The 27069-nt window shown below is 40.1% G+C and overlaps 1 protein-coding gene and 1 long non-coding RNA gene across 4 annotated transcripts in view; one reads left to right on the top strand and one right to left on the bottom strand.

Moving 5' to 3' along the window:
- Window positions 1-24221, top strand: part of pmela (premelanosome protein a) — a 34377-nt gene extending 10156 nt beyond the window's left edge. Inside the window, exons 3-12 of one of the 3 annotated variants that reach the window (XM_059643475.1) lie at window positions 696-842; window positions 6283-6423; window positions 7031-7192; window positions 11755-12171; window positions 14436-15182; window positions 15539-15694; window positions 17965-18070; window positions 19102-19307; window positions 22968-23055; window positions 23885-24221. In XM_059643475.1, coding sequence (XP_059499458.1) covers window positions 696-842; window positions 6283-6423; window positions 7031-7192; window positions 11755-12171; window positions 14436-15182; window positions 15539-15694; window positions 17965-18070; window positions 19102-19307; window positions 22968-23055; window positions 23885-24047 — 2333 coding nt within the window. In that variant the 3' untranslated portion in view covers window positions 24048-24221. Of the gene's footprint in view, window positions 1-695; window positions 843-6282; window positions 6424-7030; window positions 7193-11754; window positions 12172-14435; window positions 15183-15538; window positions 15695-17964; window positions 18071-19101; window positions 19308-22961; window positions 23056-23884 lie in introns of all 3 variants that reach the window. The other 2 variants (XM_048523662.1, XM_048523663.1) reach the window with 2 other exon arrangements.
- LOC125448387 (uncharacterized) overlaps window positions 6698-27069 on the bottom strand; it is a 34987-nt gene continuing 14615 nt past the window's right edge. The window contains exons 3-4 of the long non-coding RNA XR_007246698.1: window positions 14024-14147; window positions 6698-6767 (exon numbers count right to left, since the gene is read on the bottom strand). This is a non-coding gene — a long non-coding RNA (uncharacterized LOC125448387). The remainder of the gene's footprint in view (window positions 6768-14023; window positions 14148-27069) is intronic.

Here is a 27069-nt window from a genome sequence, read left to right as displayed (position 1 = left end):
TTCCTGGTGTGCAAATTTCAAAAAAAGCAAACCAGTGAATAAGAAACATGAAAATAAATAAGAAGTAGATGCCTGCATTGCCAGAGGTTTAGGAGTTTGTTTGTGGCCACTGTTGGTGCCTCACATTCTCTACTTGACATATAATATTATATTGACAGTACTACCTATTGGTTTAGTAGCTTTGGATTCCTCACACGACACATTTATATTTAATATGCTGTAGATCCCTGGAAAATTTATATGTTTGTTTTACTACTACTGCCAAGTTTCTTTGGTGTAGGCATTCCAAAACATATCTTGTAGCTGGAACATCTTCCCTTATCTGAGTTTTTATGCATCAGAGGAATAGATTTGGGGATCTGTGCAAAAAGAGCATCTATTGTTGCTTTTAATAAATAACTGGAAAATAAGTTCATTTGCAAGTATGCAAACAATTCCAAGATCAATTTGAAATATCTCAACAACTAGATGTTGAACCTAACCCACGTACAATCGCTATGTTAGTTTGAAGCAGATGGACACTGATATTTAGTTAAAATTCCTTGAATAATTGCAAGTCTTCCATCAGTAACTCGGGATACACCTCTTGTTGTTCTAAGGACAAATAGCCAAGGTCTGTGGACAACTCACGGGCTTGCCTAAAAATAACCTACATATTTAAGTGCTGCACACTTAGATTTTCTCCTTTTTCACAGGTGGACCAATTTCACTTGAAGTTAACAACGATGCTCCCACCTTAACCGGTGCTAAAGCCACATTCTACATTAACTTGAAATTCCCTCAGAATCAGACTGTTCATGTTGATGGTGACATTATTTGGACTGAAAACTGTACTTTGAATGGTAAGATAGTGATCTTTCACTGAATAAATAGCTGATAACAGCTAGCAGCATGTCAAATAATGACAGGATTTGGAAATGGTTTAGCTAGTCAGAATAATATTTTGACTTAAATTAGTAGGTCCTCAAGAGCAGTAATATCTGGGCTATTACCTGTGCCATGTGCTTGTGAGAGTAGGAATAGGAGGATAGAGCAGATGAATGTGGCTGACGAGCTGATGCAGGGGGTAAGAATTCACATTTGTGGGCCATTGCGATCTCTTCAGATCATTTCTACCCCTGTCGAAGAGGGATGGGTTCCACCTGAGTTGAAAGGAGACCAATATCCTTGCAGGGAAATTTGCTAGTGCTACTCGGGAGGCTTTAAACTGGTGAGAGGGGGTAGGGGATGGGATCCAATGTGTGTGTGAGAAAAGGGATCAATCTGAGGCTGGTCTGATTGATAAAGGGGAGCAAGTCTAATAGTCAAGACAGACAAGAGCTTGGCAGAGAACGAGGTAAGACTGATAAATTATACTGCATTTACCTCAATGCAAGAGGCCTGACAGATAAGGCAGATGAACGTAGGACGTGGTTGGGAACATGGGACTGGAATATCATAGCTATTACAGAAATGTGGCTCAGGGATGGACAGCTTAATGTTCCAGGATATAGATGTCATAGGAAGGATAGAAAAGGTGGCGAGAGTAGGGTGAGTGGCATTTTTGTTTAGGGAGAACATTATGGTTCTACTTAGGGAGGATATTCCTGGGAGATCGTCCAGTGAAGTTATTTGGGTGGAACGTAAAAGTAAGAAAGGAATGATCACCTTTTTGGGATTGTATTACAGGCCCCCCAATAGTCATTGGGACATTGAGAAGTAAATTTGTAAGGAGATCTCCAATACATGTAAGAAAAATAGGGTTGTAATGGTAGAGGATTTTAACTTTTCAAATACAGACTGAGACTATCATAGTGTTGGATGCAGAGGAATTTAAGTGTGTAAAAGAAAACTCTTATTCAATATCTGGATGTACCTACTGGAGAAGGAGCAAAACCTGACCTTCGGTTGGGAAATAAGGCAGGTCAAGTGACTGAGGTGTCAGTGGTGGAGCACTTTGGGGCAAGGGACCATAATTCTATTAGTTTTAAAATAATTATGGTAAAGGGTAGAACTGATCAAAAAGTTACAGTTCTAAATTGGAGTAAGGCCAATTTTGATGGTATTAGACAGAAACTTTCAAAAGTTGATTGGGGGAGGCTATTTGCAAATAAAGGGACAGTTGGGAAGTGGGAGGCCTTTAAGAATGAGACAATGAGAGTTCAGAGACAGTATGTTCCTGTTACTGTGAAGGGCAAGACTGGTAGGTGTAGGGAATGCTGGATGACTAGAGAAATTGAGGCTCTGGCCAAGAAAAAGGAGTATAGACAGATAGGATCAAGTGAATCCCTAGAAGAATATAAGGGCAGTAGGAGTATAATCAAGAGGGAAATCGGGAGGGCTAAAAGGGCACACGAGGATAGCTTTGGGAAATAGAGTTAAGGATAATCCAAAGAGATTCTACAAGTACATTACAGGCAAACGAGTAACTTGGGAGAGAATAAGGCCCCTTAAAGATTAACAAGGCTGTCTATGTGTGGAATCGCAGAAAATGGGTGAGACTAAACAAATATTTTGCGTCAGTATTTACTGTGGAGAAGGACACAGAAGCAAGGAAACTTTGGAAAATAAATAATAATGTCTTGAAAAGAATTCATATTACAGAAGAGGAGGTGCTGGAGATCTTAAAACACAAAGGTAATGTGATTGGGTGTTTCCCAGAACTCTGGGAAGATAGGAAAGAGATTGCTGAGCCCCTTGCTGAGATATTTGTATCGTCGATAACTACAGGTAAGGTGCCAGAACAGTGGAAGGTGGCTAATGTGGTGCCACTATTTGAGAGGGTACAGAAAAGACTTACAAGGATGTAGCCAGGCCTGGAGAGTTTGAGTTAAAGGGTGAGGCTGAATAGGTTTGGTCTTTTTTCCCTGGAGTGTTGAAGACTGAGGGGTGACCTTATAGAGGTTTATAAAATCATGAGGAGCATGGATAGTGTGAATAGTCAAAGTCTTTTTCATAAAGTGGGCGAGTCCACAACATGAAAGTGTTGATTTAAGGTGAGAGACAAAAGATTTACAAAGGACCTGAGGGGTAATCATTTCATGCAGAGAGTGGTGCGTATATAGAACAAGCCGCCAGAGGAGGTGGTGGAGGGGGGTATAATTACAACATTTAAAAGACATCTGGATGGTTATATGAATAGGAAGGGTGTAGAGGGATATGGGCCAAATGCTGGCAAATGGGACTAGATCAGAGATAGTAGGAACTGCAGATGCTGGAGAATCTGAGATAACAAGGTGTAGGGCTGGATGAACACCGCAGGCCAAGCAGCATCAGAGGAGCAGGAAAGTTGATGTTTCAGGAAGGCTGTACATCTGCTAATGAGGTATACTGTATCCGCTGCTCTCGTTGTGGCCTCCTCTACATCGGGGAAACCAAGCGGAGGCTTGGGGACCGTTTTGCAGAACATCTATGCTCGGTTCACACTAAACAACTGCACCTCCCAGTCGCGAACTATTTCAACTCCCCCTCCCAATCCTCAGACGACATGTCCATCCTGGGCCTCCTGCAGTGCCATAATGATGCCACCCAAAGGTTGTAGGAACAGCAACTCATATTCCGCTTGGGAACCCTGCAGCCCGATGGTATCAATGTGGATTTCACAAGCTTCAAAATCTCCCCTCCCCCTACCACATCCCAAAACCAGCCCAGCTCGTCCCTGCCTCCCTGACCTGTCCTTCCTCCCACCTATCCCCTCCTCCCACCTCAAGCCCCACCCCCAGCTCCTAACCTCATCCCCCCCCCTTCGACCTGTCCGTCCTCCCTGGACTGACCTATCTCCTCCCTACCTACACTCACCTTTACTGGCTCCATCCCCACTTCTTTGACCTGTCTGTCTCCTCTCCACCTATCTTATGCTCTATCCATCTTCTATCCGCCTCCCCCCTCTCCCTATTTATTTCAGAACCCCCTTCCCCTCCATTTCTGAAGAAAGGTCTAGGCCCGAAACATCAGCTTTCTTGCTCCTCTGATGCTGTCGGGACTAGATCAGATTGGGATGCCTGATGGTGCAGATGAGTTGGTCTGAAGGGTCTGTTTCTGTGCTGTATGACTATATGAAGATAGATTGCACCAACTTGGCCCATGTTCTCTTGTGTAGAAAATGAAAGGGTAAGACCTGAAATACAGGAAATTCCTATGTTTAAAAACTGTTAGAAATCAAAATGTAAACAACAGTATATCAACTAATTGTCAACAATCTTGGGTTTAGGTTGTTGATGGGAATGAAGACTGAAGTGCAGTCACCAGAAACATAATAAGGTGAAAGGGTTAAATGATGAAGAGAAGTTGCATTGTCCAGGCTTGTATTTTCCAATGTATAAGAAATCGAAGGGTAATCTAATTAGTGTTGCCAACTCAAAGTGAAGATATCTTGAGAGATAACAAGGTGTAGAGCTGGATGAACACAGCAGGCCAAGCAGCATCATAGGAGCAGGAAAGCTGACGTTTCGGCGACAAAGGGTCTAGGCCCAAAGTGTCAGCCTTCCTGCTCCTGTGATGCTGCTTGGCCTGCTGTGTTCATCCAGCTCTACACCTTGTTATCTCAGATTCTCCAGCATCTGCAGTTCCTACTATCTCTATTATCTTGAGAGACTTCTTTTTTGAACATAATGAGGTCATTGATTGACCTTTGACCTGTGATTCCCAAACCTGTGCACAATAAAGCTATCCATTCTTTTTAGTGGTCTTTTTGAACTGTTCATAGTTACTTGAACTATTTAGGCTAGATGCCTGTAACCAAACTACTGTGGCTCATGTCTCTGGCCAAATCTTTGAGTTTGGATTTTAGGCCATATCAATGCAATATTTCTAGCCCAGCAGCAAAAAGAAGGAAGCTCGAAGAAGCACTCCCTCTTTACCTCAAGTTGCAGAATCTCAGGGGACTTGTGCTTCCAGTCAGGCTATGCACATGAGCCTCTGAAGCTTATTAGAAGCTGCAGTGGTAGACTTATCCAGGGCATGATGGTATGAATTTTCAAGGCAGTTAGGAGTAAATTCAGGCAGATGCCATTGGCTTAATTGCTCACTCCTTTTGTAACTTTACCTCCTAGCTGGGTGGTCTTTGGGTGGCTCATTGTTTGCCACCTCTCTCTCTCTCCCCTTCTCTCTCTATACTGATGCACAACTTGGTCTGAGGAATGGCCACTGGAAGGGGGGGCAACAGGGAGCAGTGCCATTCATGATCTCTGATAGTGTTGTAACAGTAACGTAGCTGTAACATAAATTACCCATATCATGGTGTTGCCTGTGATCACAAATCATCCAGCCTGGCCATTCCAGGATAGTTGGCAAACCTAGATCAAATTGAGGTATTTAAGTTACTTCAAGTAAGATGAACAGACAGAGAGAATCAGAACCAGGCTAGTCAAGGGTGATGTTCACAAGCACTTTTCCACAGAAAGAGTTGTGGAAATCTGGGAAACCCTCTCCCTGAGAAAGCTGATTAGGTTAGGGCCACTTGAAAATATTAAAACTGAGATTTATAGATCTGTTATGTAAGGGTTACTAGAGGGTATGGAATCAAGATGGGTAACAGTCCAGCCATGAACTAATGGTTCAAGGGACTGAATATCTTATTCCTGTTCATATTTGCTTTACATTTTATTGTTCTAAATTTCAACTTTGGATAATTCAGCCTACTCTAAATCTCACCAGGAATTGGAACAAGCGTACACAATACAGCTGTAAAATAACCCAATTTGAAGGTGCGAGTCTACCTTTTAAGTTTAAAATTATCTGAAGTTCACCCTTCAAAATTCCAATCGCCTTTTCTATGTGTTAGATACTTTAAAGATTTTACTTACCAAGTAAATGGGAAGTGAGTTATTGGTAGAAGAGTTATATGGACAAACACTGGAAGCAAAATGTCATGTGTTGTTTAATTGCTGGCCATGAAGGTTGTGTTTTATTTGTATAAATTTGTATTGTATTTGTCAAGAAAGCTATCTGCCAAAAAATATCTCTAAAGACCAAGGACTGAATTCCAGCTTCAAGGATTTCAGGGCTAATGTGGTGTGGATACAATTCTTATCAACTCAGTTCAAGTAGCTAGGATTTTCTACTTCAGTGTTCTTGGTGCACATGAGGAATGCATGAGGAAATTATATCCCCTTCCTAGCTCGTGATTTTCTGTCTTAAAAAAAAAGTTTGCACATCCAGCCGGGTTTTTCAAAGTTTCCTGCCATGTATTCCTTGTGTTCAATGGGAGTGCTGATTGGAAAATCCCATTAATTGCATGAATGCATCATTTTTATTGCTGTCTTATGTGTGAGGAATGAGTATTTTCCTGTGTGTATTCTACAGGTACGCAAATAACTGCTGGTGAGTCAGTGTATCCTAATAATACATGGCAGAACGTTGATGAGAAGTTTCCAGATGGAAGGCCCTTTCCAAGAATTGCAAAGAAGAAAGGATCTAAATTTATCTTTGTATGGCAAACGCTAGGTATAAAAATGATTTAACTTGGCTTTTTAAGAAGAAATTATCCAAGATCTCCATTTCTGTAAAATACAAGACAGTAAAGAAGGCTGGACATTTGAAATAAACTCTGTACATATATTGTGCGGTGAAACAGGTTAGATGATTTATTGCAGGATTTTTAGTTGATCACAAGGCTGATCTCTATTTAACTACGTAAATGCTTTTTGATAAAGAAAACATGAAATAATGCATATTACATAAAAATGACAGGATTTTGAAGGAATTAGTTGGGAATGATGAGCAAGTATTCAAAAATCACAGAAAACAAGGCTGTTGATGCGATTCAGTCTTCAGATACATATATCGATCTAAAACAGATACAATCACGTGAAATAAGATATGCAATTCTGGCAGAATGGTTTCTGAAGATGTTCAGCTGTATCAGACAAAATCTCATGGGCTTTCAATAGTCTAAGAAAAGGATACATAGGCTTATAATTGTTGAAACTTTCTTTGGTAAGATGTGAAGAACAAACAGATCAATAACTTTGAAATTGATGGTTGGATAAATGATGTATGGCATATCATGAAGAATTGGCATACTAATTTTTGTTTTTGAATTTTCATTCAGGGAAATACCAGCAGGTTGTGGATGGGCCGTCATCTTTGGCGGTTGTTGACACAACAGATGTCCCATTAGGTTCCTACACCATGGAGGTAACTGTATATCATTATCGTGGACGCCAGAAGTTCATTCCAATAGGAAAAGCTAATTCACAGTTTACAATCACTGGTAAGTGACTGGATTGGATTCTGAAACTATTTGACAAAGTATGTGGTTTAGTGCTGTTTGGGAGTTAGCTTTTGGAAATTCGATTAAAAACATTCACTTTCAGCCACAGTAATGGAGGTTTATATAGATAGCTGGTGGGAAGTATTTAAAGAGTATTTGGTACATTAGAATACCAGTGCAAACCCCTAAAAGGCAAAGGGTCTCTATGTAGTTAACTGACCAAGATCAACAAAAGAAGTAGGAGAAAGGCCAAGTCGAGATCTAGCAGACCAAACCCCGAATCCATACCCTAAAGCATCCTCCAAATTTTATACCATCCTGATTTGGAAGTACATTGCCATTTGTTCATTGTCGCTGAATTAACATTCTACAACACTCGACCTAACAGCATATTGATAATGTCTTCATATATACTAAAGGTGCTTAGGAATGCCCATAATCTCCTTCTCAATACAAACTAGGAATAGGCAATAAATGCTGACCTTGCCAATAAAAGGCCACCACCTACCAATATTTTTTAAAAAAAGTACAAGTCTATAAAAAGCAATGTGGATACAGAGAATGTAGAGATACAAATAAATGAGGTTTAAACAAAAACTTGCAAGGGACATCAAAGCTAACAGCTAAAGTTTTAAGTATATTGAAACAAATAATGATAAAGGGGAATATGGGCCCTTTAAAGATAGCTGCAGGCAGTAAAAACAGGCAGTAAAGAAATGGGAAGTTCTTTGGTTGAATACTTTGTATCTGACTGCACAGTAAAAGAAGATAACAAAATAACAGCAGTATAAGGGATCCTAGTCAAGAGAATGAGTCTGGTGGATTGAATGTAAGTTTTAAAATGGGAACAGAGAAAATAATGGCATAGGTAAATCTCCAGGAGCGAATTGTTTTGAGTCAATAGACTCAAATGAAAGTTGTAATTGTTACTTATAATTTAGTATTGTGCTGTTTGTCCAGGAATTGTGCTTCTAGGACTGGAAAATAATGAATGAGGCTCCATCGCTTAAAGTGGGAGCGAGAAACCAAGCAACTTTAAATCTGTCAGTTGTAGGGAACTTATTGGAATCCATCACTAGACACAGTGTGATTGATCAAAGACACTCAGTATGAATTTGTGAAGGAAAAGCAGAATATTGTAGATGTTGGAAATCTGAAAGAAAAATAGAAAATTCTGGAAAAGACTAGGGCGTTTAGGCAGCACCTGTGTGGAGAGAGAAATGAAAGTTAATATTTCAGGTCAGTAACCTTTTATCGGAACTGGGAAGAAGTGGGAGATGGAATAGGTTTTGAACAAGGGGTGAGTGGGAGAAGCACAAAAGGAAGGATAGGTTGGAAGACAGAGATTGATGACAGAAATGTTAGTCCTAAACAGAGGCAGGATGAGAAAAAATCTAAAAGAAACAAAATGTGCTTAGAGCAGGTGTGAGGCTGTCTGAAATTTTTAAAAAAGCCTAAAGAAAAGAAACAAAATGGGACAGTGCAATTGGTCTGAAATTGTTGAGCTCAACTTTGACTGTAATGTGCTTAATTGAAAGATGAGGTGCTGGTGTTGTTCCTTGAGCTCGCATTGATCCTCGCTGGAACAGTGAGTGCAGCAGGCCAAGGACAGAGACATCAGTGTGAGGGCAAGGTGGAAAATTAAACTAACAGGTCACCAGAAGCTTGGAATCATGCTTGCTGACAAATGGAGGTGTTCTGCAAAACTTTCACCCAATTTTAAAGTTGGCCTAGTCAATGTAGAGGAGGCCAACTTAGAAGTAGCATCCCTGATTGATCCCTGACCTATTTTCAGTGAGGCTCAACATGAGCTTGAGGAGCAAGATGATTATCTCTCCAATCGGCATTTTACAACCTTCTTGCTGCAACATCAAGCTCAACAATTTCAGACTGTAAATACTTGCCCCTACAGTACAGGGATATTTTGTTTCCTTTTATCTGTTTTGTTCCTTTTTCTTTCAGGCAGCCTTGTACCTACTGTAAGGACACTTTGTTTCTTTTGTATGTTTTCTTATCCTGCCTCTTTCTATTAGGACCAATGTTTCTGTCATTCATTATCTCCTGTCTTCCACCCTATCACCGACCTTCCTTTTGTGCTTCTCCCACTCACCCCTTGTTCTAAACCAATACCATCTCCAAATTTTTCTGATGAAAGGCTACAGCCATGAAATGTCAACTCTGTTTCTCCGTCTACACAGGTACTACCTAACTGCTAACTTTGTTTTTAAACTCATATCCTTGACAAATCTAGAAGGTTCTGTAATCTCTGTCTAACTAAACGAATATGTTGAGGAGGTCGTTATTATGGTAGGCAGGGGAGTGTTATCGGATGTTTCTTCTATTGACGTATAGAAGTCATTAATAAATGATTCAATAAGTGTGCACAAAAATGTCAGTAACTCTGTAAAACATAAGCAATTGGCTGGAAGTTAGGAGGCGGAATAAGCAATAAAGTGAATTGGTTTGATGTGATGTTTCTCCAGGGACTTGTAATGTTGTCTCAAGTTTTCATCGCACTTAATGACTTACAGATTCAACCAAACAAAAGGCTTACGAGTTAAATTTTGAGGACAGACCTTGAATTCAGAAGATTTAGGGGTGATCTAATTGAGGTCACTAAAACGATAAAGAGGGATTCGACAGGGCAGACACTGAGAAACAGAGGTCGGGGTGGGGGCATAATTTTATAAAGCCCGATCATTCACGAGTTAAGTCAGGATGCACCTTTCTTCAAACAAAGATCAATTGAAACATCATTTTGTGTGAAAGGGTTTTGATACTGTGCTCAGAATGAACAAAAGGGTTCTTGTATTACTGATAAGCTGACTGCAAATAACAATCGTGTATAATGCTGCCTACTCTCCTGCTTGACTGAGAATTAATATTCTAGTTAATCAGCCAATTCAAACTAGGAACTGGATTAGAAAATAAAATTTTAGAAGAGCAAACACAGCAGTATAGGAGTGCAATTATTTACTTAAATTTAAGAATTCAATTTAAGAACAATAAAATATTGCCAGCTGGTTCCCATCCTATCTGTGGCATTACTCTTGTACTAAGGTCATGTAAGGTCATTTATATTAAAAAAAAGGCTGTTTGTAGAGTAATTTGCTCTGCTCCATTATCTAACTAAACTACGTTAAGAGGAGCTAATCATGAAACATACATATGCCCAAGACCCCACTTTGATCTTTGAACTGTTTAGTTTAGAAAACACAGCAGACAATCGTGGTAAGAGATGATGGGAACTGCAGATGCTGGAGAATCCAAGATAATGAAGTGTGAAGCTGGATGAACACAGCAGGCCAAGCAGCATCTAAGGAGCACAAAAGCTGACGTTTCGGGCCTAGACCCTTCATCAGAGGTCTGATGAAGGGTCTTGGCCCGAAACGTCAGCTTTTGTGCTCCTGAGATGCTGCTTGGCCTGCTGTGTTCATCCAGCTTCACACTTTGTTATCTCAGACAATTGTGGTAGATTTATAAATTGAGCACACTTGCAAGCCAGTTATACAAGATGACGGTCATAACCTATCAGCCTGTGGGATTCTGCTTCATTTCATTTAATTTATGCCAATCACTTTATCTCTCTTCTCATCTTCAGTCTTGGACAAGGCTAATCAACATCTGAAATCCACCTTGAAGCTGTCCACTTAAACAGCTACTTACTGCTAAATGTCCATATCATTATTTATATCAGAGATAATGGGAACTGCAGATGCTGGAGATTCCAAGATAATAAAATGTGAGGCTGGATGAACACAGCAGGCCAAGCAGCATCTCAGGAGCACAAAAGCTGACGTTTCGGGCCTAGACCCTTCATCAGAGAGGGCTCTCTGATGAAGGGTCTAGGCCCGAAACGTCAGCTTTTGTGCTCCTGAGATGCTGCTTGGCCTGCTGTGTTCATCCAGCCTCACATTTTATTATCATTATTTATATCCACTGGCTGCATTTTCAGTTTCCTGAATTATACTTGTTGCCCGCAAAAGGCCAAAGCTACATTGTCCATTATGAAATACTCTGCAAACAAATTGGTGGAAAACTGTGAGTAGTCAATTTATGATGCTGCTGGCTAATCCAGCAATGCTGCTAAAAACCTTAACTGTGCTGGTAATTGAAAATCAGCTTTTACATTTCCAACAGGAGAGTTGACCAAATTGTATTCTGGAACCCTAAGTATTAAGCCCCTTGACAATGATAATGAGAATTCTTCACAAAGAATCTCCTTTCTCTGAGTATATGACTTAAAATTTTACTCTGTGTGGGAGATGATGAAATAAATCTGAATAAATAAATGGAATCTTATCTTCCCTCATCTTAATTTAGTTAACCAGAGGTGAGAGTGTACAATTATGTTCTTTGCATCCAGTGAATTTTGAGTCAGTGTGACTTGTTTTAAGTGTGGTTTTCATGTAAAATCTTTTCATGAAGTCTAAGATGAATCTGAGATAATATCGATTGGAAACCAGACATTCTTGCGGCTTTCTAAAACAGGTTGTTAGATATTAGTGTTTTTAAATTCAGCAGTGAATCCTGTACTGATTTGATTTTCTTTCTCCATGCAGATCAGATTCCATTCTCTGTTGAGATTTCCCAGATTAGTGATCTCAATGATGCTGACAACAGTTTCATACAGAACCGAGCTATTCTGTTTGGAATTAAACTGCACGACCCTGGCCTATATTTAAAAGATGCTGATATCAGCTTCTCTTGGGATTTTGGAGATGGAAGTGGTATCCTAATCTCCCGGGTCCACACAGTGACGCACACGTACCTCTCAACAGGAGTGTTCAAACCACACGTATTCCTACAGGCTGCCATCCCATCAACTGTGTGTGGTACAGCCGATCCAACTCCAATGATCTCAACTATAACCTCCGACCCCTCATCACCTCTACCTATCACAAGATCCTCAATTGTGACCTCTGGTCCAATTGTATTCCCAGTAACTAGCGAGCCTACTGCACAGGACGCTACTACAGGTAGGAGCAATCCAGGATAATAAACACAGGTCAGAAACTGAAGTGGTCCATAGTTCACTCTTAGCTGCAAGAAGGAAATGTGAAAATTGAGCGAAAGAAACAGCAATCTGGATTACTGTTGTGTCAGTTCTCAAAGGCCCATATTCAGATTCTTTCAAGGGAAAAGTATGAACAAAAGCTTGGATTTATATAGAACCCTCAATAATATAAAACATCCCAAGGCACTTCACAGGAATATCATCAAACAAGTTGATACCAAGCCACAAAGCAAATGACCAAACAATTGGTCAAAGGTTTTAAAGAGCAGCTTGCCGGAAATAAGAGGCGGGGAGAGAGAAAGATGGTGAGGCGGGGGGAATGAATTTCATGGCTTAGGGCCAAAATCATGATCATTAGTACTGGAGAAGTGAAAATTGGGTATGCATAAGAGCACAGAGATCTTGAAGTATTACAGGACTGTAAGAACTTAGAGATAAGGTGGGACAAGACCCTGGATTTAAAGACAAGGATAGGGATTTTAAAATTGAGGTTTTACCAGACTGGGAGCCAATGTAAATAAACCGGCATGGGGTGATGAGAGAACAATACTTGGAATGAGTTAGGATATGGATAGCAGAGGTTTGGATGAACTCAAGTTTATGAAGGATTGCAGGCTTTCCAGGAAAGCATTAGAAATAGTTGGCTTTGGAGGTAATCATGATATGGATGAAGATTTCAGCAGCAGATGAGCTAAGGCTGGGGCAGACATGAATAGTGTTATAGATGTAGAAGTAACAAGTGGTCTTGGTGATGGAGTAGATATAGGAAATTTACCTTCTAGAATCATGAAGTATTAGCTTTATTTATCTCCCAAACTAGCAATGTCACTAAGTGAGAAGGAATTTCTTCTCTCCGAGGGTCACTGGTCTTTGGAATCCTCTTTTCACATATAGCACTGAAGGCTGGATCATTGAGTATATTCAAAGGTGAGTCTGACAGATTTTTATTAACAAGGGAGTAAAGGGTTATGGAGGACAGGCAGCGAAGCAGGTTTTAGGTTACTATCAGATTATCCATGACCTTCTTGAATGGAGGAGCAACCTCAAGGGGCCAAATGATCTACTCTTATTGCTATTTATATTGTTTGGAGTCAGAACTAAAGTCATAAGGTCAAACAGTTGTATAACATATTTGCTTGAGGGTGTAGATTAGTGTCTCAGCAGTGATGATCTGTTTCTGGGTTTTAAATATATCTACCCATCTTTTTGGCTGGCTAAATATTGTAGTGTGATGTAGCCAAACTTGATACTGTTCTAGTCAAATTGTTTTTATTGAGTTTCTCCCATTCATCGATACGGTACCCAACGTTATTGATGGTAAGGAAAGTCTCTGGTAACATTATTTCACAATGATTGCAAATAAAGTCTTTCAACTACTGGAAGCACAATTTGAATGTAATTTGTTAAAATTTGTCTGCCTGTCTTTCTTTTCTTTCTCCTTCCAAATAAAAACAAATGGGTGGTTTTAGCTCATTGCACACTAGGTAGCTTAGTTAGGGAGCTTGCCTGCTGAGATAAGAAGCTTAAATAACTAGTAACCCTCTGTTGAATAACCATTTGAGGTAATTTCTCAACAACACATTGACTGAGAACACTAGCACAGCATTTATTTCACTGGATGAGTAATTGAGGAGTCTGGACTTAGGATCCAGAGACAGGAATTCAATTACCAAATCAGCAGCTGGGGAATTTAAGTTCAGTCGATTAAATCTAGAATTACAAAGCTAGTATTCACAATGGTGAAACTACAGGATTGTTGTGAAACCCATCTGGTTCACTGATCTTCTTTAGGGATAGAAATTTGCTGACCTCACCTGTTCTGACTAACTTGTGACTCAGACCCGCAGTAATGTCTGCTGTGATGGCTGAGCAAGTGACTCTGTTCAGAGCGGTTAGGGATGGGTAACAAATGCCAGCCTTTCCGGTGATGCCCATATCCTGTGGATGCATAAAAAAACAGCTTGACTACTAAACAAAGGCAAGACATTCTTTGATGTGGAAAATCTCTTCCATACTAAGTATGGATATTAACAGCTTGTTCGATAATTTTCTCTCAATACTCTTACTGACAGCCTAGGTTTTTAAAGGATTGGATATAGAATATTAACAAGCTAAAGGTACATTTATTGAATACTCAAATTAAATTGAACTTCAAAACTTGCTTTCTGTCTACTACATCTGACAAAGAAAATGGACTTTAGAACTGTTTTAATTTTTTTTCCATAGGAAATACAGCTCCTCCTCAGCCACCAACAGTTGAACCTGTTGCTGTATCAACTCTAGTGTCTGATTCCTCAGTACTGCCTTCTGAGCAGCAGACAATCACAATAATCCCCAGTTCTACAGGAGACCCTATTCCAGTTCCTTCTTCTACCATCAGTCCTGTAACCCTTGACTCTGATGATGCAATAAATGCAGCAATTGCTGTCTCAGAACAAGTTACAAATGTGGCAACCCCAGGCTCTGATGAAGCTATAAATGCGGCAACCCTTGTATCTAATGAAGCTATAAATGCAGCAACCCCAGGCTCTGATGAAGCTATAAATGCGGCAACCCCAGGCTCTGATGAAGCTATAAATGCAGCAACCCCAGGCTCTGATGAAGCTATAAATGCGGCAACCCCAGTATCTAATGAAGCTATAAATGCAGCAACCCCAGGCTCTGATGAAACTATAAATGCGGCAACCCCAGTATCTAATGAAGCTATAAATGCGGCAACCCCAGTATCTAATGAAGCTATAAATGCGGCAACCCCAGGCTCTGATGAAGCTATAAATGCAGCAACCCCAACCTCTAATGAAGCTGTAAATGCAGCAACCCCAACCTCTAATGAAGCTCTAAATGCAGTAACCCCAGGCTCTGATGAAACTGTAAATGCAGCAACCTCTCCTTCCGATGAAGCTATAAATGCAACAACCTCTCCTTCCGATGAAGCTATAAATGCAGCAATCACTGTTTCAGACCAATCAACCAGTAAGTCTTACACTATTTCTGGAGAGATTTAATTGCTTGAAAAACCTACAATGCAAAGTCTTGTATAAATCTGAATCTCATGCTCCACTGATGTAAATCAATATTATAAATTTGTTGAAATGATGTTTTTGTGTAGTCTGATCATACAGTGTAATACAACTGGAAATTTGGAGATCTGAATTTATTGCAACTTAAGGGTTCTTTCTTAACATATATAGAAAATACTTTACAGTGTTGCTTTATACGAATGAAATTCTCTGAAATCTTCAGCAACATAATCACAAGATGTAAATGCATGAAGGCAACTGCCACGCCATCAATTTATCGGCTGTGTTTTTTCTTAATTGAATCTACAGCTCTATCTGCTACAATGTTCATTCCAGAAAGCGAGGTAACTGCTATGGACGCAAATGAAGTACTGATGGTGGTGAAGCGACAGGCTATTGAGGATCCAGTTGCTGATTGCCTTATCTACCGCTATGGCACCTTTAGTACCACCGTCAATATTGTCCGTGAGTGAGACCAAGACAATCAAATAGATGTCTCCATCAATAAGTAGATATTGTGTTAACCAAAACTAACTCCTAACAGCTTCCAAGGCTCCAAGTTGTTAAATTCTAAAGAATGTGAACTACTGTATTACTTTTGAGATGTACAAATGGCTCAGGGAGGCATTCTCTTTCACACTTCTTACGGGACAGCACCCGTTTACCTCCGATCACACTGGCTGCAATTGGGAAGGTGCACAGCCAAATCTATAATCAGCTGAAAGGTTAACTCTTTCTTTTTCCATTGATGTTGACTGACTTGTTGAGCATTTCCAGCAATTACTGTTTTACTTCAGATTTCCAGTGAATTACATATTTTGCATTTGTCATACCCTTTTCTTGTCATGTTGATAATGTTTTGGTACATCATAGTATTTTGTCTACTGATGATTACCTGGATTTTATCTGTAGAATTTTTGATATAACAGTTAGTAATGACCATTGTCCAAAATGCTTCTACACAGTATAGATTCCGAGCAAACATTGACAGTTTTTGAAGTAATAAAACTCTGTGAACTTTGCAAAGTAACAAACAGCAATATCACTTTTTTAAAATAAACTGACATTAAGTAACAGCTACAAAGCTTTTGCATTAAAGTAAACAGTGCAATACACTCAATAAATCAAACTATGATAAGTCAATTGTGTGTGTGCTGTCTGGATCCCACTTCAATTTGCAATGTCATGGAAGGGTGAGATCAGCCTAAATGATTGCAAAACAATAATAGAGCTAACTTCAGGGTAAGACATTTCATAAATTTGAGCAATAGGTGGCAGTAGCAACATGAGTGGTGGTCACCACTGACAGGGTGCTGTTGTCAAACCAAAAAGATGTTCTATCACACAAATGAGGTTATTGACTTGCTCACCGAGCTGGCTTGTTTTCGTTCAGACGTTTTGTCACCATGCTAGGTAACATTATCAGTGGAGCCTCCGATGAAGTGATATTATTCTCCTTTGCTTGGAATTTATACTCTGGTCCGTTATGGTGAGTAATTGGACCCCATATACAACCCATACAGATCAAAACCAGAAATGACGCTACTCACCGTAACGGACCAGACAGTATAAATTCTAAGCAGAGTAGAATAACATCACTTCATCGGAGGCCTCACTGATGATGTTACCTGGCATGGTGACGAAACGTCTAAACAAAAACAAGCCAGCTTGGTGAGCAAGTTAACAACATCACCCACAACCCGAGCTACAGGTCTTTGCCAAAACTTTATATCACTCAGATGAGTAATGTCGTCGATGAATTTCAGTGCTGGTGCAATGCTAGGTATGTAGAGCATATGCCCCAAAGATTGACAGATCATATCAAACAGCATGTGTCTCTCCACAACAGGCAAGGCACTGATGAGATCCAACTAGCCTGCTTTTGTAAAACTCTCAACATAGTGTTCAACATTAAATATGATTCTGCAATTGGATAATAGTTGCTAATCAATCCTGAAATGTAATAATTATACTGACAATTAGTTTGAGATTGTCAGTCAGCCTGCTATCTGGCACACTTCTGTGTACTGGAAGGTATGTATATTAATGCACAAGGCTCTGTACTTTGCAGACAGCAGTAACATGTACACACATTGCTCCTGTTTTAACAAACTAGGTGACGACTATTCTCTGGTTCAAAGGGCAATGTCTTGACCAATGAGAGCCTGCATAGTTTACATTTAAATAAAGCTTGGCAGTTAACTGTCAACCATCATCTAACTTGTGCATTCTCAGTGGAAACACCTCTACCAATCACAACCCACTTGCCAACCAATCAGCAAACTTGTCATACAGCGTAATATATTATTCGCCTTTACAATGGCATTTTTGCAAATGTACAAATGAGCACAAGACAAAGAAAACTTTGGAAAAAAATGTCTTTTTCACAACTTATTTTCTGTCCTACCAAATGAGAATTAACAGAACTTTCAATGGATTCTGTCAATAAAGGATTTGCATCAATGTTATAATTATATTGAGATTTACATTACTGTCTATGTATAAAAGATTAGTTCATTATCATATGTTGCCCTATGTTTGTGCCATTTCCCTTGTGCCTAATGCTAATTTTAGCAGGTGACCCTTACACTCAAGCCTGTCACTATAACCGAGATTAATTGGATTTTCTACCCCTGTGCTACGAGACAAATCATATTCCAGGGATCATATTGGAAAAGGTGCTGGGATAGGCTATTACTGGCTTAATGGTTAGTCTTGTATTTTCTTTCTTTCAGAGGGCATTGAAAGTGTAGAAATTGTACAAATATCAAACGTGGTGCCAGGATCAGTGGCAGAGATGCAGCAAAATGCTGTGGATTTCACAGTGACTTGCCAGGGAAGGTATGCTGTATGAGTTTTGATTTTAATTATTATTTATTATAAAGTTACATCTCAGACCAATAGTTTACATTAAGAGTAAGAATGCAGTTACAAGAAGGCAACAAATGAAAAATTTAAATGAAACATTTATTGGTGGCTCAGTGGTTAGCACTGCTGCCTTATAGCACCAGGGACCTGGGTCAATTCCACCCTCAGGCAACTGTCTGTGCAGAGTTTGCACATTCGCCCTGTGTCTGTGTGGGTTTCTGCTGGGTGCTCTGGATTCCTCCAACAGTCTAAAGATGTGCAGGTTGGGTGGTTTGGCTGTACTAAATTTCCTGTAGTGTCCAGGGATGTGCAGGATAGGGGGATTAGCCATGGGAAATGCAGGGTTACAGGAACTGGGGATGGGGGGGGGTGGGGGATCTGGGTGGAATGCTTTTCAGAGGGTCAGTGTGGACTTGATGGGCCAAATGGTCTGCTTTCACACTGTAGGAATTCTATGATTAAGGCCAGCCTAATAATTAGCTAGTGGAAACATAGCTTTAAGTGTATTTTACATTTGCCATTTCCTTTTCTCATCACATGTATGGTGTTACGTCAAAGCACTATGTCTTCAGACTTCCTATAATTACCTGGCTTTTATTTGGTGAATTCTTTCGATGGTTATTACTAGCCATTACATTGTCCAAAGTACATCTTCAATAAAGACTCTGAGCAAACTTTGACAGTTTTTGAAGCTATAAAACTGAATTTAATTGTAATTCAATCACTAACCTATTTTGTAAAACCAGTAGTACGGTTTTTATTATGTTAGCAAAATTGCCATTTTTGCATTTGGGCATATTGATAGATCCTGACTAAGGATGTGTGTGGCATTGATAGGTAAAACTCATCCTCTCAAACTTTCTCACTCTAACTCTCAGGGGATCACTTGAGGTATTCTGATAGATGCTTTTAATATCTGTTCTTGTTGTGGCATTACATTACAGTGAAGCAACTGGTGCAGGATGAGAAGATACAATTCTAAATGCTGCGATTTTTTTTTCCAGCTTCCCAAGTGAGATCTGCACTGTTGTCTTAGATGCAGACTGCATAAATCCTCAGCAAACTGACTGTAGTGAAGTGCTGCCTGCTGATGAATGTCAGCTTATCCTTCGCCAATTTTTCAACTCTTCTGGAACTTATTGCGTAAATGTCTCTATGACAAATGCAGTCAGCTTGGCTGTTGCTAGTGCCCGCGTTGATGTGAACCCAAGTAAGTCTGTCCAAAATGAGTGAATACAGTGCAACCCCTGGACATAGGAATAAATGATGCAGTCTACCTTGAATATGACTATTTGATTTAGGATGCATCTTTTGTTACTCCAGTGCATGGATGATCAAAATAGCAAAATGAGAACTTACTGGGCTTGTACTATTGAAACCATGAAGACTGGTTGTAGTTATCAAGTGAAGTGGGATCAGAGGCCAGGGCAATCACTAAACCAGACCGCACAAATGTGAGTTGCACTGTGACTTTGTTGCATTTCTAATCTTTGAAATCGAGAAATTAGTCACAACAGGTCTACATGCTCCAATTACGTTCTTGCAAATTTTATGTACCTTTCTTCAACTCAGTACATAACAATTTACCATTTCGTTTAACTGAGGCTTAAAATTTATACAACCAAATAACTGAAGTTCTACTACCTATTCACTAATCTAAATCATTTCAAAAACATAAAAAGCAAACTTCAGCCATAAACTGAAAGAATATCAACTGCCTTGAATTGTAGATTTCCACCATAAACTCATATTTCCATGTTTATGATGGAAAACTGAATTATGCTGCTGTTAGTCGTGGTGCTTCAACATTTCCAATGTGAGAAAGTTGCAATTACAACATGACTATTTTACTTGGGCATTTTCCATCAGAAATGTGCAAATTAAAGTTCTTACCTGAACCAGTTGCAGTAAGTATTTGCTTACCCATCTTCCAAATCCATGACTACTACCATCAAGAAGGACAAGGGCAGCAGATAAATGGGTGAGGTTTTTGAGGTTGGTTGGCTCCAACTACAAATCTACTCCAAAACCTTTGAGCAGATAAATGGGGACACCACCCAGTGTAAGTTCCCCTCCAGGCCCCTCGCCATCCTGACTTGGAAATATATTGCCATTACTCCAACGTCACTGTGTCAAAATCCTGGAATTGTCTCCCTAACAGCATTATGGGTCTACCTACACCACAAGTACTGTGGTGTTCCATGAAGACTGCTCACCACCACCTTCTTAAAGGCAATTAGGGATGAGCACTAAATTCTGGCCTAGCCCTCAGCACCCACATCATTTGAACAAACATTAAAAGAAAGTATTGTTTCAGTTTTGGCTTCTTATTTCATCAAAACTCACGGTAAAGAATGCTCAGGTTTGATTTTGTGTGGTGTTACATCTGTGTGGAATGTCTGATACTATCTGATTTGAACAGATAAGCAGGTTAGCTTGGAAAGGAAGAGCAATTTTAACTTCATTATGAATGCATCAAAACTTTATCAAATCAAGCTGTTGTGTGGAACATATTTAAACTGACTGCAGCCAAATTACTGGTCTATTTCCCCTCACCAATCATCTTTTCAAACTTCCATTTTTGTTTAACATAGAACATAGAACAGTATAGCACGGTTTAGGCCCTTTGGCCCACGATGTTGTGCCCACTGATTATCCTACTCAGATCAAAATACCCTACATTTTACTGTACTCCATGTGTCTGTCCAAGAGTCGCTTAAGTGTCTAAAGTATCTGACTGCACTACCATTGCCGGCAGCGCATTCCACGCGCCCACCACTCTCTATGTGAAGAACCTACCTCTGACATCTTCCTTATACCTTCCTCCAACCACCCTAAAATTATGTCCCCTCGTAACAGTGATTTCTGCCCTGGGAAAAAGTCTCTGACCATCCACTCTATCTATGCCTCTCATCATCTTGTACACCTCTATCAAGTCACCTCTCCTTCGCTGCAATGAAAAAAGCCCTAGATACCTTAACCTTTCCTCATAAGAGCTGCTGTCCAGTCCAGGCAGCATCCTGGTAAATCTCCTCTGCACCCTCTCTAAAGATTCCACATCTTTCCTATAATGAGGTGACTAGAACTGAATGCTATTCCAAGTGTGGTTTAACAAGAGTTTTATAGAGCTGCAGCATAACCTCACGGCTCTTAAACTCAATTCCCCTGCCAATGAAAGCCAACACAATATACGCCTTCTTTATGAACTTATCAGTTTGGGTAGCAACTTTGAGGGATCTATGGAAATGGACCCCAAGATCCCTCTGTTCCTCCACACTGCTGAGAATCCTGCCATTAACCCTGTATTCTGCATTCAAATCCGACCTTCCAAAATGAATCACTTCACACTTTTCTGGGTTGAATTCTATCTGCCACTTCTTTGCCCAGCTCTGCATCTTGTCAATGTCCCGTTACAACCCACAACAGCTCACCACACTATCCACAATTCCACCAACCTTCATGTCATTGGCAAACTTACTAACCCACCCTCCCACTTCCTCATCCAAGTCATTTATAAAGATCACAAAGATCAGAGGCCCCCGAACAGATCCCTGTGGAACACCACTGGTCACCGAGCTCCAGGCTGAATACTTTCCATCTACTATCACTCTCTGTCTTCTAATGGACCACCAGATTTATATCCAGACAGCCAAATTTCCCTGAATCCCATGCCTCCCTACATTCTGAATGAGCCTGCAATGGGGAACCTTATCAAATGCCTTGCTAAAATCCACATCCACTGCTCTGCCTTCATCAATGTGTTTTGTCACATCCTCAAAGAATTCAATAAGGGTTGTGAGGCATGACCTACCCCTCACAAAGCCATGCTGACTGTTTCTAATCAAACTGTGCTTTTCCAAATAATCATAAAGACTATTTTTCAGAATCCTCTCCAATAATTTGCCCACCATACAAGTAAGACTGACTGGTCTGTAATTCCCAGGATTATCCCTATTCCCTTTCTTGAGCAAGGGAATAACATTTGCCACCCTCCAATCATCTGGTACTGCACCAATGGACAGTGAGGATGCAAAGATCATTGCCAAAGGTGCAGCAATCTCTTTCGTTGCATCCCATAGTAACCTTGGGTATATCCCGCCTGACCCAGGGGACTTATCTATCCTCATGTTTTTCAAAATTTCGAGCACATTATCCTTCCTAACATCAACCTGTTTGAGCATATCTGCCTGTTTCATGCTATCCTCAAAAAACGTCAAGGCCCCTCTTGCTGGTGAGTACAGAAGCAAAGTATTCATTAAGGACCCCCCCACCTCCTGACTCGGTGCACAAGTTCCCTCCACTATCCCTGATTGGTCCTACCCTCACTGTGGCCATCCTCTTGTTGCTCACATAAGCATAGAACACCTTGGGGTTTTCCTTTATCCTACCTGCCAAGGTTTTCTCATAACCACTTCTAGCTCTCCTAAGCCCATTTTTCAGTTCCTTCCTGGCTACCTTGTAGACCTCTAGAGCCCTGACCGATCCTTACTTCCTCAACCTTAAGGAAGCTTCCTTCTTGTTCTTGACTAGGTGTCCCACATATCTTGTCATCCAAGGTTCCTTCACCTTACCATCCTTTCCTTGCCTCAGCAGGACAAACCTATCCAGTACTTGTAACAACTGTTTCCTAAACAACCTTTACATTTCTGTCATGCATTTCCCTGAGAACATCTGATCCCAATTTATGCTCCGCAGTTCTTGCCTAATAACATTGTAATCCCCCCTCCCCCAATTAAATACTTTCCCATACCATCTGCTCCTATCCCTCTCCATGACTGTTTGTTTGAAGACGTCATCAATGTTCTGAGCATCAATGAGCTAAATTGCTGTAATTTTGAGTGACTTAAGGAGACTTTTCTCTCAGCTGCAGATGCAACACCTAATACAGCTGAAGCCTTGGTACTTGTTGGGATGTTGCTCATTGCAACTATCATTGGAGTTGTAGCCGTTACCTACAGGTTAGTGTATGTAATCATCACATGGAAAGAGAGGATCCAGTTTGGGGATGACTTACCATTTGGGAGGTATTTAGCTTTCTATATGGATTTATGAACAAAGAAACGGAGAGAGAAAACCAAGTCAATGTTTCAGGTCTAGTGATTTCTGAAGAAGGGTCACTGGACTCAAACTATTAACTCTGCTTTCTCTTCACAGATGCTGCCGGACCTGCTGAGTTTCTTAGTAATTTCTGTTTTTATTTTGAATTTTTATAACCTCTCCTCATAATTTAAGCCCCAAAGTCCAGGTATCAATCTTGTAAGGCTGCATTGTACTCCGCCAAGGCCAATATACCTCTCTTAAGGTGTAGTGCCCAGATCTGCTCACAGTACGCCAAGTGGAGTCTAACCAGGGTTTTGTGTAACTGCAGCTTAACTTCTGCATCCTTGTACTCCAGTCCTCTAAATATAAGGATTGTTAATATGAAACGCAACTGGCTGACATTCAAAATCTGGTATATTTTAGTTTTCATTGCTTGTATGGGGATTATGATAATCAAAATTTGGTGGTTTATTTTATGACCATTTCTGGGGACATGCTTCATCTAGAGGGGAAAATAAAGGTCAACATGAGTGCTGAACAGTCAGCATTTCACACCAATAACGCTATTTTTTAGTTTCAAATTAAATTGTGTACAAACATGTTAAGAGTTCTTAATCTGACAGCTTTGTCATCTTGGGGACTAGGGAGCATTTACATCCAGGTACTGTTCAAATTGTACATTGGAGGAGGAGGAGGATGCTTTCTCTTTAAAAGAAACACTTTTACTGATTTTCTTTTACTCAACAGGAAGTACAAGGAATATGCTCCTTTGCATCAAGACCCTTTGAGGATTCACTCTGAGTGGATCCCGGACAGGGCTGCTGTTAACATTTTCCTAAGAAATATGTTTGGTCATCAACAGAGTAAAGTCAGCGAGAACAGCCCTCTTCTGCATGGGTGTGTCATCTGAGACAGTGAACGTGGATTATGAAAGTGGATTCATGTTACTAATAAAATGTAACCAACCCTAGTTGCAAGTGTGAATTTTTTTTTTAAATGGTGGGGAAGGGAGATGATTGATGTGACACTGTTTGAACGATCAAATAAATAAGACTTTAAGCTGCAAGGCTATCGGTCACCTTGACATTGCATCCCGTTGCTTGAATCTTGCTCGTGGCTCTATGGGAAGTACTGTCTTACAAAGTTGAGCCTGGAAATCTGGCTGATACTCAATATTTCCTCTAGCAATTGGGTATGTGCCATACAGGGAACAAGCTGGTCGCAAACAGGCAAACCTTCATCAAAGACGCACAAATCTGTTGACTATGCTTCAATCATAAGGGACTGCGCAGAACAACAAGCCAATTAAGCAAAGTAAGCAAATGTCAGATGGAAGGTTTCTGACTGTCCAGTGCAGTATTGAAAGAAGTGCTGCGCTATTAGAGGTGCTGCCTTTCAGATGAGCCTTTAGACTAAGACTCTTCCTGCTCACTCAGTTGGCTTTAAAAAAAAAATCCCATGATACTATCTGAATAAGAGCGGGGAAGTTATTCTCTATGTCTTGGCCAAAATTTATGCCTCAATCAACATCACACAAACAGAGTAACCAGTCAATTACACAATGTTTTTTGTGGGAGTTTGCTGCATGTATATCAGCTACTGTGTTTCCTTTATTGACAGAGCGATTTCTCTCAAAAAACATTAAACTGGCTGTTAAGTTGGCCAAGACATCTTGAGGTTGTGGATGGCACTATATAAATGCATGTGTTATTTTAATATCATCTTCCCATTCAAGTGAGATAGGGGCAGAGAAAGAAACTGGAAGGACAACAGGCAAGCTGACTGCATTAAGCAGTTCTCGGGGCGGAGTGCAAAGTCAAGGCTGATATTTCAGTGCATTATTCTTGGAGATGCTGTCTTTCAGGTGAGATGTGAACCTGAGTATCTATTTACGTGAAAGATTCCACGGCACTATTTGAACAGTGGCCAATATTCATCCCCTGAACCAATATCACTGACAAACAAATGAACTGATCTCATCTAATGTTATGGAGGAGTTTGCTGTGCGCAAAATTGGTTGCTCCATTTACCTATAAAACTGTGACTGCTTCAAGAGTAACTGATTGGTTGTGAATTAAGTGCCTTGAAATGTCATAAGCAAATGAAAGGCACCATATAAATGCTATCCTTTCTTTCTTATAAATAGTGCAAGAAAGTTAATGCATCCTTGTTGTATATCTCGATGTGTTGCACAGCTATAAAAGATCTTTTGCATCTGAAGAATCAAAAGTAAATAGCTGCCAATCACAAGATTGCCTGCGAATAATAAACTAATTAGCATCCTTCAAGGAAGGCATTAGATACAGAAGTCACTGATTATTAATTGGCAAACCAATGTAGAATGTAAAACCATGGGTTCACCTGTGTGATTGTCAACAGAGTATCTCAAATAGCTTACCTGACAAGGTGCAAAATGGTCTCCCTACAGTGCAACAGTGACCATTTTTCAAAATACTTCAATGCCTGCAAAACTCTGGGATTTTCCAAAAGTCATGCATAACATATTCGTTGGTTTAGGATCCCTACTTCCTGCCTCTTCAATCACAAAATGTGTAACACAGGAGCAAATGCATGATTTGCTGTTAAGGAAAGAGAGAAGTTTTAGCAATGACTGCAATTCATATTTGGCAAATGAAGATTCAGAGCATTTGGAAGAGGTCAGTCAATTCTGGAAAAGCTCTGCCTCCTCCCACCCAAGTCTCTGGATGTGATTATAAAATTAAGATATGTATGCACAATTGGTCACTAAAGGCAGATGTGTTCTAATCATACGTTTTCACATACTGTCACGCTTCTTCTGTACTTCTATATCATTCAATACAACACCATCTCAGAAAGGAGATTGAGATTTGCTCAACTAAATGACAAAAGGCAATAAGGTTGTTTTACTTCCTTGCTGATCTTGCAGCTGAATCAGCTCACCTACATAAATATCAAACCCAGCATTGTGGATGGCACTATATAAATGCATGTGTTATTTTAATATCATCTTCCCATTCAAGTGAGATAGGGGCAGAGAAAGAAACTGGAAGGACAACAGGCAAGCTGACTGCATTAAGCAGTTCTCGGGGCGGAGTGCAAAGTCACATAAATATCAAACCCAGCAAACCCAGATTGGTTTGAGACTCTTTTCTCTAATGTATTCAAGGATTCCTTAATTTGAGCACTGTGATTCAAACCTTGTGTCCTCAAATAGTCAGCAAATGTAACTACTGAGATTAGTATATGCCTATTCATTCGCTCCGAAGTGGGCTTGGCTTTAATTATTCTTCCTGAATCAAAAGCTTGTCAGTCAAGAATGGATTTTCTCAACTGTGTTAAAGTAATGGCAATAGGAAAATCTAGACTTTCTTGCCAGTCCTGGAGATTAAAGATGTGGCCAATTGCTGGCAAATATAGTATTTATTGTCCACCTATAGCTGCCCTTGAGATTGTGCTGGTGAGCTAACTTCACTGTAAATCATTGTAAATATAGCAGTTTGGTGCAACTTTTAGGCTATTTCAGAGGGCTATTAAGAATCAACCACATTTATGTGGGTCTGGAGAAGTATTGGCCTGGACAAGTAAAGACAGCAGGTTTCCTTCCTTAAAGGACATTACTGAAGCAGATGGGTTTTTACAACAACCTGGTTGTTACTTAATTTTAAATTCTAGATTTATTTAATTAATTGAATTCTAATTCCACAGCTGCCTTCTTGAGATTTGAATTTACATCACTGAATCAATAGTGCAGGTTTCTCGATTACTAGTTCCAGTAACATACCAAGGGTACTACCAAAGGTCACAGAATCCCTACAGTGTGGAAGCAGACCATTCAGCCCAGAGTCTGAACGAACCTGCTAAACTGCATCACACTAAGACCTACCTCCCTACCCAATCCCTGTAACCCTACAATTCCCATGGGTAACCCATCCAGCCTACACATCTCTGGA

Source organism: Stegostoma tigrinum, chromosome X (genome assembly GCF_030684315.1).
Source record: "Stegostoma tigrinum isolate sSteTig4 chromosome X, sSteTig4.hap1, whole genome shotgun sequence".
In the NCBI taxonomy this organism is placed as follows: domain Eukaryota; kingdom Metazoa; phylum Chordata; class Chondrichthyes; order Orectolobiformes; family Stegostomatidae; genus Stegostoma; species Stegostoma tigrinum.
The sequence above is the reverse complement of the archived record's forward strand: the minus strand, read 5'-3'. Positions and strand labels throughout refer to the sequence as shown.